This window comes from Marmota flaviventris, chromosome 17 (assembly GCF_047511675.1).
Source record: "Marmota flaviventris isolate mMarFla1 chromosome 17, mMarFla1.hap1, whole genome shotgun sequence".
NCBI classification, from domain to species: Eukaryota; Metazoa; Chordata; class Mammalia; order Rodentia; family Sciuridae; genus Marmota; species Marmota flaviventris.
Window position 1 is genome coordinate 51,575,781 of NC_092514.1, and position 13,674 is coordinate 51,589,454.

Consider the following 13,674-nt stretch of genomic DNA (forward strand, 5'->3'; position numbering starts at 1 on the left):
TTCCCGTGGGCGTCGCACCAGTAGCTTGGCGCTGGGTATTGACGCCACGGCCTTCCTCCGGCGCACGCTGACGCATAGCTCCGCCCCCGGCCGCGCCTGGCCTCCCGTGGGGCCCCGCCCACCGGGCATTCGCGGCGTCGGCCCCGCCTCGAGGGTGACGTGTAGGGCGCGCGGCCGGGCCGCCCCGGCAGTTGGTGCAGCGGCGGTTGGGGTGAGTGTGCTCACCCCACCCCTCCCCTCCTCCCGCCCCGGCCCCCACCCCGCCTGGCCCAGCCCTAGCCTTAGCCGGGCCCGTCCCGTGCGGGCCCGTGCCGTCCCTCAGCCGGCGACGCCCCGGGCCGCCCGCCTGCCCACCACCATGGAGCTGGAGGACGGTGTGGTGTACCAGGAGGAGCCCGGCGGCTCCGGGGCCGTGATGTCGGAGCGGGTGTCCGGCCTGGCCGGCTCCATCTACCGCGAGTTCGAGCGGCTCATCGGGCGCTACGACGAAGAGGTGGTCAAGGAGCTGATGCCACTGGTGGTGGCGGTGCTGGAGAACCTGGACTCAGTGTTCGCGCAGGACCAGGAACACCAGGTGGAGCTGGAGCTGCTGCGGGACGACAACGAGCAGCTCATCACCCAGTACGAGCGGGAGAAGGCGCTGCGCAAGCACGCCGAGGAGGTGAGGGCTGGCGGGCTACTAGGGTACGGGACCGAGGGTCGCGGCCGGCCTGGGGACGTGAGGCGCGCCGGGCCTCCTGGAGGACGGGCCTGAGGCGAGGCCTCCGGCGCCGAGCCCAGACGCCTTGTTCGCCCCTGAGGCTCGCCGGCGTTGGAAGCCGGGGCAAGGCCAGTGAGTGTTCAGGAAAGGAGTGAGGTGGAAGGCAGGACCCAGAGAGGAAGCGACAGCCTGGCATGAGGACACCTGGGGTTGGCAAGGGCGGAGTCTTTAGGGTGTCTGGTTGCTCCTTGGTGTTTAGGGAAGTTTCCAACCACCGTAGGATGGTCGGACGGCGGCTCAAACTTTTACTGTTGGGGAGGAGGATTACTTCTGTCTTGATATGTAACTTCCGCTGGCTCCAGTACCTTTCCAGGGGGTTGCTGCTGCTTTGGGAAGTTAGAGATCTCCCTCTTTCGGTCAGTTGCTTCTTGACATTTTAATCCATTTGAGAAAGCGATTTTATGTCCTATGTGACATTCTTAACACTTTGTCAACATTTAAATGTTGTATTGCAGTGCTCAATAAATAGGTAGTGTGCGCTGTTTTATTTTATTGGTATCCCACACGAAAGCATTCCTCCATATCAGGTGGTAACCTTGGACAGTTCCCTTCAAAAGCTCTCTGTTTATTTATAAGAGGACTGGGGGGCGGGGTTGAGGAGGTGTGGGTGACAGTTGGCAACACTTTTCCTGTCTTGAATTTGCTTCTCAAACTGCAGTTTACAGGTGCACTTGGCCGGCTGTTAACTGGAGCATCTGAGTGGTGACCTCTGTGCTCTCACTTGCAATCTGTGAACCTTTTGGAGCTCTGAAGTGCAAGTGATATGTACTCGAGTCCAAGATTTTAGTTTTCAGGCTGTGTTGTCATTATTTCTGTGGAACTTTTATCTAAAGCAGGCAGTGTCCTAATTGTCTTTGTTTCCCCAAGCATCTAGCATAACTGGCTAAATGCTCGGTGACTGAAAGAGGCTAAATAGTTATTGAAGGAACTATGTGTTATTTTTCAGAAATACTTGAAAAGTTTTTAGGATGTGAGATTGTTCAGTAGCTCATTTCCTAATGTTAAATAGTGCCATCAGTTAAACTTTTTGTTTTGTTTCATCACATATATCTTTGCACCTAGTTGCTTTTAGTTTGATTATAGTGACAATTTTTAGTTGTTATGATTTTGAGATCCATTTATCTCAAAGGAATGTCATTGAATTTTCCAAACAATGGAAATGGCTTTATTTCAGGAATATTTCTAAATATATAGGGAGGGCACGGTTGAAAGTACAAATGACAATGGGATCACAATTTCCACTAGTTTATTAGCACTGTTTATAGAATAGAGGTTTCTGAGCTGGCTTGCCACTTCTTCATGCTCATACAGGCCAGTATGTTGATTGTACATGGAAGAAACTGGGCAATTAACCACATGTACATACAGGTGAGGAGCAGACTCAGCATGATCTATCAGGCCCAGCATCATCTGTCACCTCTGGTAAAAGAAATACTCCCTCCAGCCTTAAACTCCTGTCATTCCATGTAAACATGGGCAAAATGCCAAGGTCACACGTGCCAGGCAAACTCTGCCACAGGTTACAGAATCAGAAAATAAAATTGACCAGCTGGTAGGCTTTGGGTTTTATATTAATTTCTTAAGTAAACAACCTTTTTTTTTTTTTTTTTTTCCTTTGGTACTGAGGATTTGAACCCAGGGACACTTTACCAGTGAACTGCATCCCAGCCCTTTTTATTATTTTTTTATTTTATTTTTTGGGGAGTACCAGGGGTTGAACTCAGGGGCACTCAACCACTGAGCCACATCCCCAGCCCTATTTGCATTTTATTTAGAGACAGGGTCTCACTGAGTTGCTCAGTTTTTCCCTATTGCAGAGGCTGTGTTTGAACTCCTGATTCTCCTGCCTCACCCACATGAGCCACTGGAATTACAGGCGTGTATCACCATGCCTGGGTCCTTTTTGTTTTTTTTATTTCAAGACAGGGTTTTAATAAATTGCTGAGGCTGGCCTGGAACTTGTGATCCTCCTGCCTCAGCCTTCTTAGTCTCTGGGATTACAGGCATGCACCAACCCAGCTTAAGTAGACAATTTTTTAAAAGTAGGTTATCCCATGACTTCTTTTGTAGTTTATATTTTTTCAGTCACATATGTAAAATCCCCATAATGAAACCTTTGGGCAAAGGATCATGACTGGAGAACACTGATGAAATAATGTTAGATGGGCCAACTCCCAGACCACAAACCTAAAACCATTTCATTATCAGCCTTCATCTTAAATCAGAAGACTTAAAACAAATTTTGCCTACATCTAGAAATTCAATCTCTTAGGTCAATATGCAGAGTTAATTTTGTTTAATTTCCTGTTTTGTGCCTTTAACATGAAGAGTAAGAGTCTACTATTACAGCAAAAAGTGCCTCAGGGTATTTACAGCAAAAGTAATTTGAAAACATAGAAATTGTCCATCACAAGAGTGTAAAATAAATTCTGAGCACCTTTGTGTAAATTTAGGAGCATATATAAATGGTAAGAATGTTTTAGGAGCTTGTGAGGTGCAATAGTCATTTGCTTACAGGAATTGTTAACAAGGAGTCAAAAGTTTAATCTTTATTATAATGATAGGACTTCAGTTGAAGACACACTTGTTTTTCTTTGCTTTTGTTTGAATTTTTGTGTGTGTGTCAGTTGCTGTTTTAATGAGTCGTAAGAACTTCCCAGGGGTTGGGGGATGTAGCTTTGTGGCAGAGTGCATGCTAGGCACTCTGGGTTTAAGCAAAGCATCACAAAACAAAAACACAAAAATAACCCAAACACCTAAAGGAGGACTGATTTTTAGATAGATTTAGACTAGTTTCAAATGTTAATCAAGTAATTGGCCATATTTTCTCCCTCTCTGGGCTCCCTGCCACATTATCTTTCCATTCCTTATTCAAACCCTGTCATATGCCTTTGCCCATGCTGCTTCCTGCCCCAAAATGCTCTTCCCTCAGAGCTTCACCTGGAATATTATTACATCTTTATTTATTCACTGAAATCTTAAGATTTAGAGAGCTCGAAGTACATTCTAGTGCTTTGTTGATTTCTGTATTACCTACCTTATTTCGTATGTAAAACTAATACATTTTAAAACATACTTCATTTTTCAAAATGTCATTGTTCTTGCTGAATCATTTGAACTAGCTTCACACTGGCTCCAGTCAGAATAGATGTGCCCCTGCCCCTAGTTTATCCTTATTTTCTGAAGTGAACTCAGTTTTGAAGGGGTGTATGTGCACATGCTTGGTGATTACCTTTTGAAATGATAATCAGTTAACCATTTTTAAAAAATATTTTTTTAGTTTTTTTTTTTGTGGACAAACAATATCTTTATTTTATTTTTATGTGATGCTGAGGATCAAACCCAGTGCCTCATGCATGGTAGGCGAGCACTCCACCACTAAGCCACAACCCAAGACCCAGTTAACCATTTTTTAATTCTTAAGATAGATCCTTTTTTTTTTTAATAGGTGATCTTGACATTTCATACATTAATTAGGATAGATATTATTATTATTATTATTTTTGTGTGTGTATGGTGCTGGGGATCGAACCCAAGGCCTTGTACATGCAAGGCAAGCACCCTAACAACTGAGCTATATCCCTAACCCCTTATTATTTCTTAACCTTAAGAAAGCTATGGTTATTGATATTAAGGGAGATACCATTATATGAGATTCACATTTTGACTTAGTTAAGATCACAAAAGAGAATACAAAATTGGGTATGCTACCAACTGGGCCCAGGACTTCTAGTCAGAGGTAGATAAATATAGGACAATTCATGAGATTGCCAGAGTGTGTACTATAGGTCACTCATTCAGTTCTGTGTTTAAGGGACTAGGAGGTTCCAAGCTTGGTGGTGCATGCTTGTAATCCCAGCAACTCAGAAGTTGAGGCACACGTTCAAGGTCACCATAAGCAATTTAACCAGACCTTGTGTCAAAATAAGAAATAAAAAGGCTGGGGGCTGGGGTTGTGACTCAGGGGTAAAATGCTCACCTAACACACAAGGCCCTTGGTTCAATCCTTAGCACCACATATAAATAAATAAGGGTATTGCATCCAACTACAACTAAAAAATACACATTATTTATTTATTTATTTTTGGGTGGTGCTGGGGATTGAACCCAGGGCCTTGTGCATACAAGGCAAGCACTCTACCAACTGAGCTATATCCCCAGCCCACCAAAAATAAATATTTAAAAAGAAAAAAAAAAAGAAATAAAAAGGTTGGAAATGTAGCTTAGTAGTAAAGTGCTTCTGGGTTCAGTCTTTAGCGTACATGTCACATACTCAAATACTGGGAGGTTTCTACTTTCTGGAATCTTAAGTTTACCTTTAACTATAGGCTGCATACTTAAGGTTTGGAGGAGAACTGGTATTAGAACCTAGCCAGTTGTATTTTTTTGTTCTGTTGACTAATGGCTGAGTTATTTTGAAAACACCTTTTTTGCTTTGCTCAGCACACATAATGAATACAGCTGTTACCAAAATAATTAGGCTGAGATCAGAAATATCCAATATAGGGCTGGGGATGTGGCTCAAGCCGTAGCGTGCTCGCCTGGCATGCGTGCGGCCCAGGTTCGATCCTCAGCACCACATACAAATAAAGATGTTGTGTCTGCCGAAAACTAAAAAATAAATATTAAAAAAAAAATTAAAAAGAAAGAAATATCCAATATAGACCCAGTTTAATAATTTATGTAACATATATATTTAAAAAGCTGATATTCACAAATATGTTTGTAAATTATATTTTGTATTTTGAAATCTTGGCCAGTAACATTTAATTATTGGTTTGAAAATAGCACTGTATTTTATTTTCTGTTTAATTTCCTATTTCACATCCTAGGCAAGTGTTTTACCACTGAGCTACATCCCCATCCCTTTTTTTTGAGACAGAGTCTAAGTTCAAACCCAGATTGGGTTTGAATGTAGTATTCTCCTGCTTTAGCCTCCCGAGTAGCTAGAATTGTAGGTATGCATCACCACACGCAGCCCTCTCTGCTTTATATTAAGAAAAGTTTCAAACATTAAGAAAAATTAAAAGTACATTGCTCAACTGGGCACAGTGATGCATGCCTGTAATCTCAGATTATTAGAGAGACTCTAAGTAATTTAGTGAAATTCTATCTTAAAATAAAGATTAAAAAGGGTTGAGCATATAGCTCAGTGGTGAAGCAAACCTGATTCCAAATAATTTTAGGTTTGATAGATTCCATGTAGGCGATAAATAGGGTGATGTGATTAAGACTAAAGAGGCAAGCACTTTAGATGGAACAAGCAAGTTTATAAAAGGTTGAGCTGCCATGCAGCAAATAATTCATCTCATAAAAATAATTATTTAGATCTGAAATCTCTTGATTTTCCTTTTACCTATCTGACCACTCTTAAATTTTCCTTAATGTTGTTTATTGATTTTTCTTGGCATTTCTAAGGTCCTCTTTAGTTCTCCCTCTGCATACTGCCTAGCAGATATTTTCCATTCCCATAGGTTCATTTACCATTGGTTGATTATCTCAGAATGCATATCTCATTCATGTAACAGATACTTGTATTGAGCGCCAACTGTGTGCCTGGTACTGTGCCCATCGGAGATACACTTTTGAGTAAAACAGACAAGGTTGTTTCCTTATGCAACTGACTGCTTATTAAGAACCTTAAGATCAGATCTTTTCTTTCAAGTTTTGGATCCAAATTACATTAGTTATTGGACAAGTATGTCTTCCAGCCTGACCAAAACTGAATTTGTGTGGACGTGGTGGCACACTCGGGAAGCTGAGGTAGGAGGATCATGAGTTCAGAGCCAGCCTCAGCAATTTAGTGAGGCACTAAACAACACAGCAAGACCCTGTCTCTAGATAAAATATTTTAAAAGGCTGGGGGATTAATCCCCCCTGAGTTCAATTTCCAGTACCAAAACAAAACAAAACTTAACTTGCCCCCCAAGACTGCTTATTATTTTTGTTTTACGATCCTGGAAATCGCCCTCACCGTCTCTCTCTACTTTGTTTTTCTTTTCTTCCTTGTCCTATCCTTCTCCCTCCTCATCTTTTTTCTTTAAAGATTTCTTTCTTAAGATGGGCACAAGAGGCTGGGGAGGTGGCTCAAGTGGTATGCGCTCGCCTGGCATGCGTGCGGCCCATGTTCAATCCTCAGCACCACATACAAAAAAAAGATGTTGTGTATGTCGAAAAACTAAAAAAAAAAAAAATATTAAAATTCTCTCTCTCTGTCTCTCTTAAAAAAAAAAAAAAAAGATGGGCACAGTATCTTATTTTTATTTATTTTTATGTGGTGCTGAGGATTGAACCCAGTGCCTCACATGTGCAAGGCAAGTGCTCTACTGCTGAGCTATAAACCCAGTGCCCTTTTTTCCTTTTTTGACATGTGATCTTACGAAGTTGCCCAAGCTGGTCTTGACAAACTCAAAAGCTCAAGCAGTCCTCCTGCCTTGGCCTCTGAAAAAGCTGGGACTTGTACAGGATTGCTGTTTTACTTTCTTTTGTTCCCAACTTTTAACTATCTCTGGAATCTCTTTCTTTTTGAAAAAAAAAATGCCTTTATTATGTTTAGTTAGTTTTGTTTTTTAATGTGGTGCTGGGGATAAAACCCAGTGCCTCACACATGCTAGACAGGCACTCTTCCACCAAGCCACAACCTCAGTCCTCTTTAATTCTTTGTAATAATTAACATATGCCATTCTGGTGCAAGCTACCAACATCTCTCACCTCAAATGTAAACTCCACAGAGCGTGAACTTTGTGTCATTCACATTATATCCCAATAACTGGCACATAGGAAGTACAGAGTGAATATTTCTGAATAAATTACTGATTTTTCTGTTTTTGTATTGCCAGTGTTTCTAAAAGGGAAATCTAATCAGATAATTTTATACTTAAAAAAGCCCTTATGGGCTGGGATTGTGGCTCAGTGGTAGAGCGCTCGCCTAGCACAGGTGGGACCCAGGTTAGATCCTCAGCACCACATAAAAATAAAGGCATTGTGTTGTGTCCATCTACACCTAAAAAATAAATATTAAAAAAAAAAAAAGCCCTTAATTGGCTCTGCCTAAAGTTCTTGAAATGGACTTAGTTCCCAACATATATAACCCTAGGATTGAGCTGCTCTTTATCTTGTCTCTGACCCATAATGAATACTTTGATTTTGTTTCACAAAATGTATTCTTCCCAGGCCTTAATAAAAACCATCTCTTTGCTTAGCACACTTTTGCTCTTCTGTTGCCTAATTTTATTCATCTAGATTTTAATTCTGGAATAGAATTATGAATACCCAAGTATGAATTATGCCTGTCTCATATACTTCCACAGAATACCTATCCTCTCTGGCTTTTAGAGTTTGGGTGAAAGAAGTGCTAGTAGGTTGGGCCTGTGTACCTGGGAAAAAAATGTCAGGGTGTTTGTGATTATAACTCTCTCCATCTTCCCTTTAACCTCAAGGACCATTATTTATGAGAAACTCAAACTTACATTTACTGCACGCACAAAACTTTCTTCATTCTTTAAAAAAAAAAGATGATGATGATGACACAAAGTAATAGAAAATTAAGGCTTGGGATATAGCTCAGTGCTCAGCATACAGGAGACCCTGGGTCTTTTTTTATGATACACTTTTTTTTTTTTCTTTTTTGTGGTTTTTCTTTCTTTTGGGTGGAGGTACCAGGAATTGAACCCAGGGATAATTAAACACTGAGCCACATCCCAGCCTCCCCACCCCCCTGCCTTTTTTTATTTTGGAAACAGGAAGTTGCTTAGGGCCTCATTAAGTTGCTAATGCTGGCTGGAACTTTCAGTCCTCCTGCCTCAGCCTCTTGAGTTACCAGGATTGTAACTGTGTGCCACTGTGCCATTTCAAATTATACTTTTTAATGACTTTATAATATTCCATCATAAGGTCATCAATTTGGTGAAGGGGGGACTGGGAAGTCTATAGTTTAAAAGACACTCGAGATTTATTATCCAAATGCAATGCATAGACTTTGAATCCTGATTGTAAAAGCAGTTATGAGACAATTAACAAAATCTGAAAAGCAACTCCATATTGCATTTTAGTTCATTAAGGGTTTGAAAATGATGCTATTTTAACCCAGTTATTCCTAAGCATTTATTAGCTAAATTTTCTTATAAAGGAGCATTTCCCCTCATCAACTGGTTATCCTGAGGTGTAGTTTATATAAGAAAGATAAGAAAAGTGCTGATTCTCTTCATTTAATAATTTCCAAGATATCTTCCTGTTCTAGCTTTCCCCCTCCCTACCCTTTTTTAAAAAATAACATGCTGTTCTGGTTTCATGAGAGCAGTGACTTTTCTTTGGTCTCTGAATATATTAATTATAGTTTTCATTGTTCCCTGCTTTGTCTGTGTCCTCAGAATCCCATTTTTTTTTTTCTTGCTAGCTTTGTGCTCTCTCTTTAAGGTTATAGTTTTCAACCAACTGATAACCCCTAATTATCCCTGTATGTTTTAAAAGTGAGGCACTAAAAAAGGAAGACCAGAAGCTTTGTGTGCCTTGTTGCAGTTTATTGCCTATAGGGACTCTAGATTTTAGTAGCCCCTGGCCTTTCTTGGAGACATTTAAGTTCTTTCAGAGAAAGGATAATTTCTTTTGGGATGTGGCTGGAGTGAATGGTAGATAAGTTTAGTTATACCTTATGGAAAGCTGGATGAAAGCAGCTAAAAGTATTACTAGTCTGTGTATAGACTTTTACTTACTTCCTCTCTTCATTTGGTACCTGCTTGGCTGTGGCTAGAATGTTTCCTAGTGTAAAATCTTTCTGGTTGGGTTTACTAAACTTCCTGTTTCTTGTGTCTGAGCATAGAAAGCCAACTGGCCACTTATAGATGGGGCTGGATACTACCTGGGGATTTTATACTGACTCATCTCTCCTGATTTCAGCTGCTTATTCACCACACCACTTCTGTATTACAGAGTTTCCAAAGTGTGAATCTGATTTTTTAACTGTTATAAATAAATTTGCAATAAATATCCCTGCATACATCTTTGTGAATGTTTATATATTTATTTGCTTTTTTTTTTTTTTTTGGCACTAGAGATTGAACCTAGGGCACTTATCACTGAACTACATCCTCAGGCCTTTTTATTTTTTTGAGACAGGGTCTTGCTAAGTTGCTCAGGACCTTACTAAGTTGCTGAGCCTGGCCTAGATTCTCCTGCCTCAGCCTCCTGAGTTTCTAGGTTTTCAGGCATGCAACACCACACTCAGCTCTTTATTTGCTTTTTAATGAGAGATTCTTATTAATTTTTTTCCATATTAACTTAAATGCCATGAGTAATTCCAAGTTTTTTTAAACTTAATGAAATATCCAAAGATTAATGGTTACAGCAAATAATGTAACAAGCTACTGTATACCCATGACTCAACTTCATTTTTTTTTAACATCAAGCCAGTGTTGTTTCATGTGAACCTCCCTACATCCCCTCACCATCTCCATCATATTTTTCAAGCAGACCAAAGCTTACGTATTAGTGTATTTCTAGGGCTTAAAAAAAAAAAATAGGTGCCATACCATTATCACACCTAAATGTTATAAATGATTATTCCATATAACGTTTAATATTTAATCAGTGTTCACATTTCCCCATTTGTCTCATATAGTTTTATAGTTGATTATTTCACTCAGGATCCAAACACAATGGTTTGTATGTTTACATTTGGTTTATATGTCTTTTTTTTTTTTATATATATATACCAAGGATTGAACCCAGGGGCCCTTAACCACTGAGCCACATCCCCAGCCCTTTTTTATATTTTATTAGAGACAGGGTCTTGCTGAGTTGCTTAGGGCCTTGCTAAGTTACTGAGGCTGGGTTTGAACTTCCTCAGCCTCCCGAGTGGCTGGGATTACAGGTATGTGTCACTATACCAGCTTTAAATTTTTAAATATATGTTGTATTTTCCCCCATGACATCAAGTTTTGAAGAAACCAAATCATTTGTGTTAGAAAATTTTTCACATTTTCAATTTGGGGATATCCCTTAGGTGTTGTTTAACATGATCTTCCATCTTCTTTTCTGTCATAAAACTGAGCCAGTTGTGTTGATGCATGCCTGTCATCCAGCTAGCTGGATGGATGAGGCAGGAGGATGACAAGCTTTAGGATTGCCTTGGCAACTTAGTGAGACCCTGTCTCAAATAAAAACTAAAAAAGGCTTTATGTAGATCAGTGGTAGAGTGCTTCCCCAGCATGTGTGAGGGCCTGGGTTAAATCCCTAGGGCCAAAAAAAAAAACATAACACACAAAAATAACCCCCCCCAAAACAAACCAAAAGTAAAAAGACTACGCTGAAAAGCAATTGCATTTAATTGAGTTTAATAATAATTATATAATAAAATGGAAATATCCCCCACACACCATGACAGGGTAAGTATCGGGGTTAGATATCTTGGTGGATATTTGGCAATACTTGAAAGTACTATTTAAAGGGTTCCCGCCTGCATCTTTCTTTATTCCAAAGTGCAACAATCTCTGGAAAGTTTTTTTTTTTTTAAACTTTGGGAGCTTGCCTTTCAAAGTATTTGTTTTTCTCCAGAACAGTAGGGTAAAACAGTCCCTATAAGCCATCTGGACTTGCAGGCATTTTGCTTTACCACAAAGCTTATTCTTTTTTAGATTCTGATGTAAGTCTGTATTGTCCTGCATTTTTTTTTTTTTTTTTTTTTAAGCAGTGTCTAGTTGCTCCTAGGAGAGTTCTGTCTGAAGTTATACACTGTTGGTGCTGGCCCATTAGTTCCTGAGAGGGGAAAGGAGAAAGGAGTGTCTTTGTGTGTATGTGTGTATGTTATATGTATATATAAATAAAATATTTATTTTTTACTTATAGATGGACCCATATTTACTTTATTTTTTTTATGTGGTGCTGAGGATCGAACCCAGGGCCTCATGGATGCTAGGCAAGCACTCTACCTCTAACCCAGCCCCAAGATATATTTTTATGTCTGCAGCAAAACTACATTTATAGGCTCTTACTCCCTGCTACTCTTTAAAAAAGGTTTGTGTGTATGAGAGGGCAAATAGAGATAGGGAGGGGATATACACACTCCTTACCAACATACCTGAAGGACCTGACAAACTCTCCTTTACTAGGGATGAGTAGACTCAGTTTCCAGGGGGTTAGATAGCTTTGTAATTTGAAAAGCTGGTGCTCTCCTCCCATGATTTCCTTTTCTTTTTTTTTTTTTTTTTTTTGCCTTAACTTCATCATGACTGTTCTAATATTTGCCAAGTACAGTAGAGGGTGACCAACTTTATAATCATGCCACTGAAAAGTTAAGTCACGTTAAATCAACTACAAATATCCATAGACATCTCACAGCATTCATTAAGTTTAGCTTTTTTTTTTTCCTTCTTCAAAATGTCTTTGGCTAGGGGTAAAACCTTCAAATTTCTTTTTTTTTTTTTAAATTAATTAATTTATTTTTTTAGTGTAAATGGACACAACACAATGCCTTTATTTTTATGTGGTGCTGAGAATCGAACCTGGGTCCCACTCGTGCTAGGCGAGCGCGCTACTGCTGAGCCACAACCCCAGCCCCAAACCTTCAAATTTCTATTTACTTTGCTTTAAAAATATTGTTATTCACAAATTATAGTAATAAAAGGAGACCATCTCGTCTGATTGGGAACCTTTGTGATGAAAACGTTTAAAATATAAGAACAAACAATGTCTATATAGTGAATCCAGTTGTTCTGGGATTGTTTTGTTTTTGTTTGTGATGCTGGGGGTCTAACCCTGGGTTTCCTGCATGGTAGGCAAGCTCTCTACACTAAACTATACCAGAGTCCAGTGAATCTGTTTTGTACAGGTTTTATATAGGTTTTTTGAAATGAACCCATAATTCTGTCCCAGTCTTGCATTAATTAATCATTCTTGTATTTTAGCTTTTGACTTCAACAGAGCTAATATAGTTCACAAATTGTGTATAGTTATATATAATTAAAATGGAATTATCCCTTCCCATTGATTTTTTTTTCTCCTCCCTCAATATCCCATTTCAGAGTTTGATTTTAATTAACTATATATAGAAAACACTCCCAATTATTTTTAAATGATAATACTGTATTTGATAATATACCATGTTTTTCTTTTCTTTTTTTAAATATTTATTTTATTTAGTTGTAGTTGGACACAATACCTTTATTCCATTCATTTACTTTTATGTGGTGCTAAGGATCGAACCCAGGGCCCCGCGCATGCTTGGCAAGCACTTTACCGCTGAGCCACAATCCCAGCCCCCTATACCAAGCTTTTCTAAAGTGAATTGCAAATGAGTTATGGTTCCTGTTCAGCTTTTTCACTTTGGAAACAATATAGGCCTGAGTTTTCCATTTTTCCTTGCTTTATTATTTTAAAATATATAAATAATTCTTGTTAATTATGAAAGAAAAACAAACAGAAAACCCAAAACTTTATAGACTGTTTAAGGATAAAGTTATAGAAAAAAGGTCAAGTCACACTAAATCTCACAGCTGATGACTATTGTTGGTCATTTATTATATGCCCTCAAGCCCTTTCGTATGCCTGTTTACTCCTCCAGTTCATAAAAGTAGGATCAGACTACACATAATATTTTCTATCAAAGCCGTTAATGAATTAGAAGATTGTTAATGAATTAGAAGATTGTTAATTCTTATTCTTTCTTTCTTTTTTTTTTTTTTTTGTATTGGGGATTGAACCCAGGGGCACTTAATCACTGAGCCACAGCCCTTTTTATTTTTTATTTGAGACAGGGCCTCACCAAGTTGTTGAGGCTGGCTTTGAACACGTTGTTTCTTGCTTCAGCCTCCTGAGTTTCTGGGATCACAGGTATGCACCACCACATCCAGCAAGAACATTAATTCTATTTTTTGGGGGGTGGGGTACAAGGGATTGATCTCAGGAGCACTTGACCACTG

At 39.5% G+C, this 13,674-nt stretch overlaps 1 protein-coding gene and 1 non-coding gene across 5 annotated transcripts in view; one reads left to right on the plus strand and one right to left on the minus strand.

Annotated features, from left to right (window-relative positions):
- The first annotated feature begins 237 nt into the window (after window positions 1–237).
- Window positions 238–13,674, plus strand: part of Spag9 (sperm associated antigen 9) — a 133,464-nt gene continuing 120,027 nt past the window's right edge. For all 4 annotated transcript variants that reach the window (XM_071603493.1, XM_027924685.2, XM_027924681.2 and 1 more), the window contains exon 1: window positions 238–661. In XM_071603493.1, the coding sequence (XP_071459594.1) occupies window positions 359–661 (303 nt within the window). In that variant the 5' untranslated portion in view covers window positions 238–358. The remainder of the gene's footprint in view (window positions 662–13,674) is intronic.
- Window positions 4,846–4,919, minus strand: Trnat-ugu (transfer RNA threonine (anticodon UGU)). The gene has a single exon. It is a non-coding gene; the product is annotated as a tRNA-Thr (tRNA).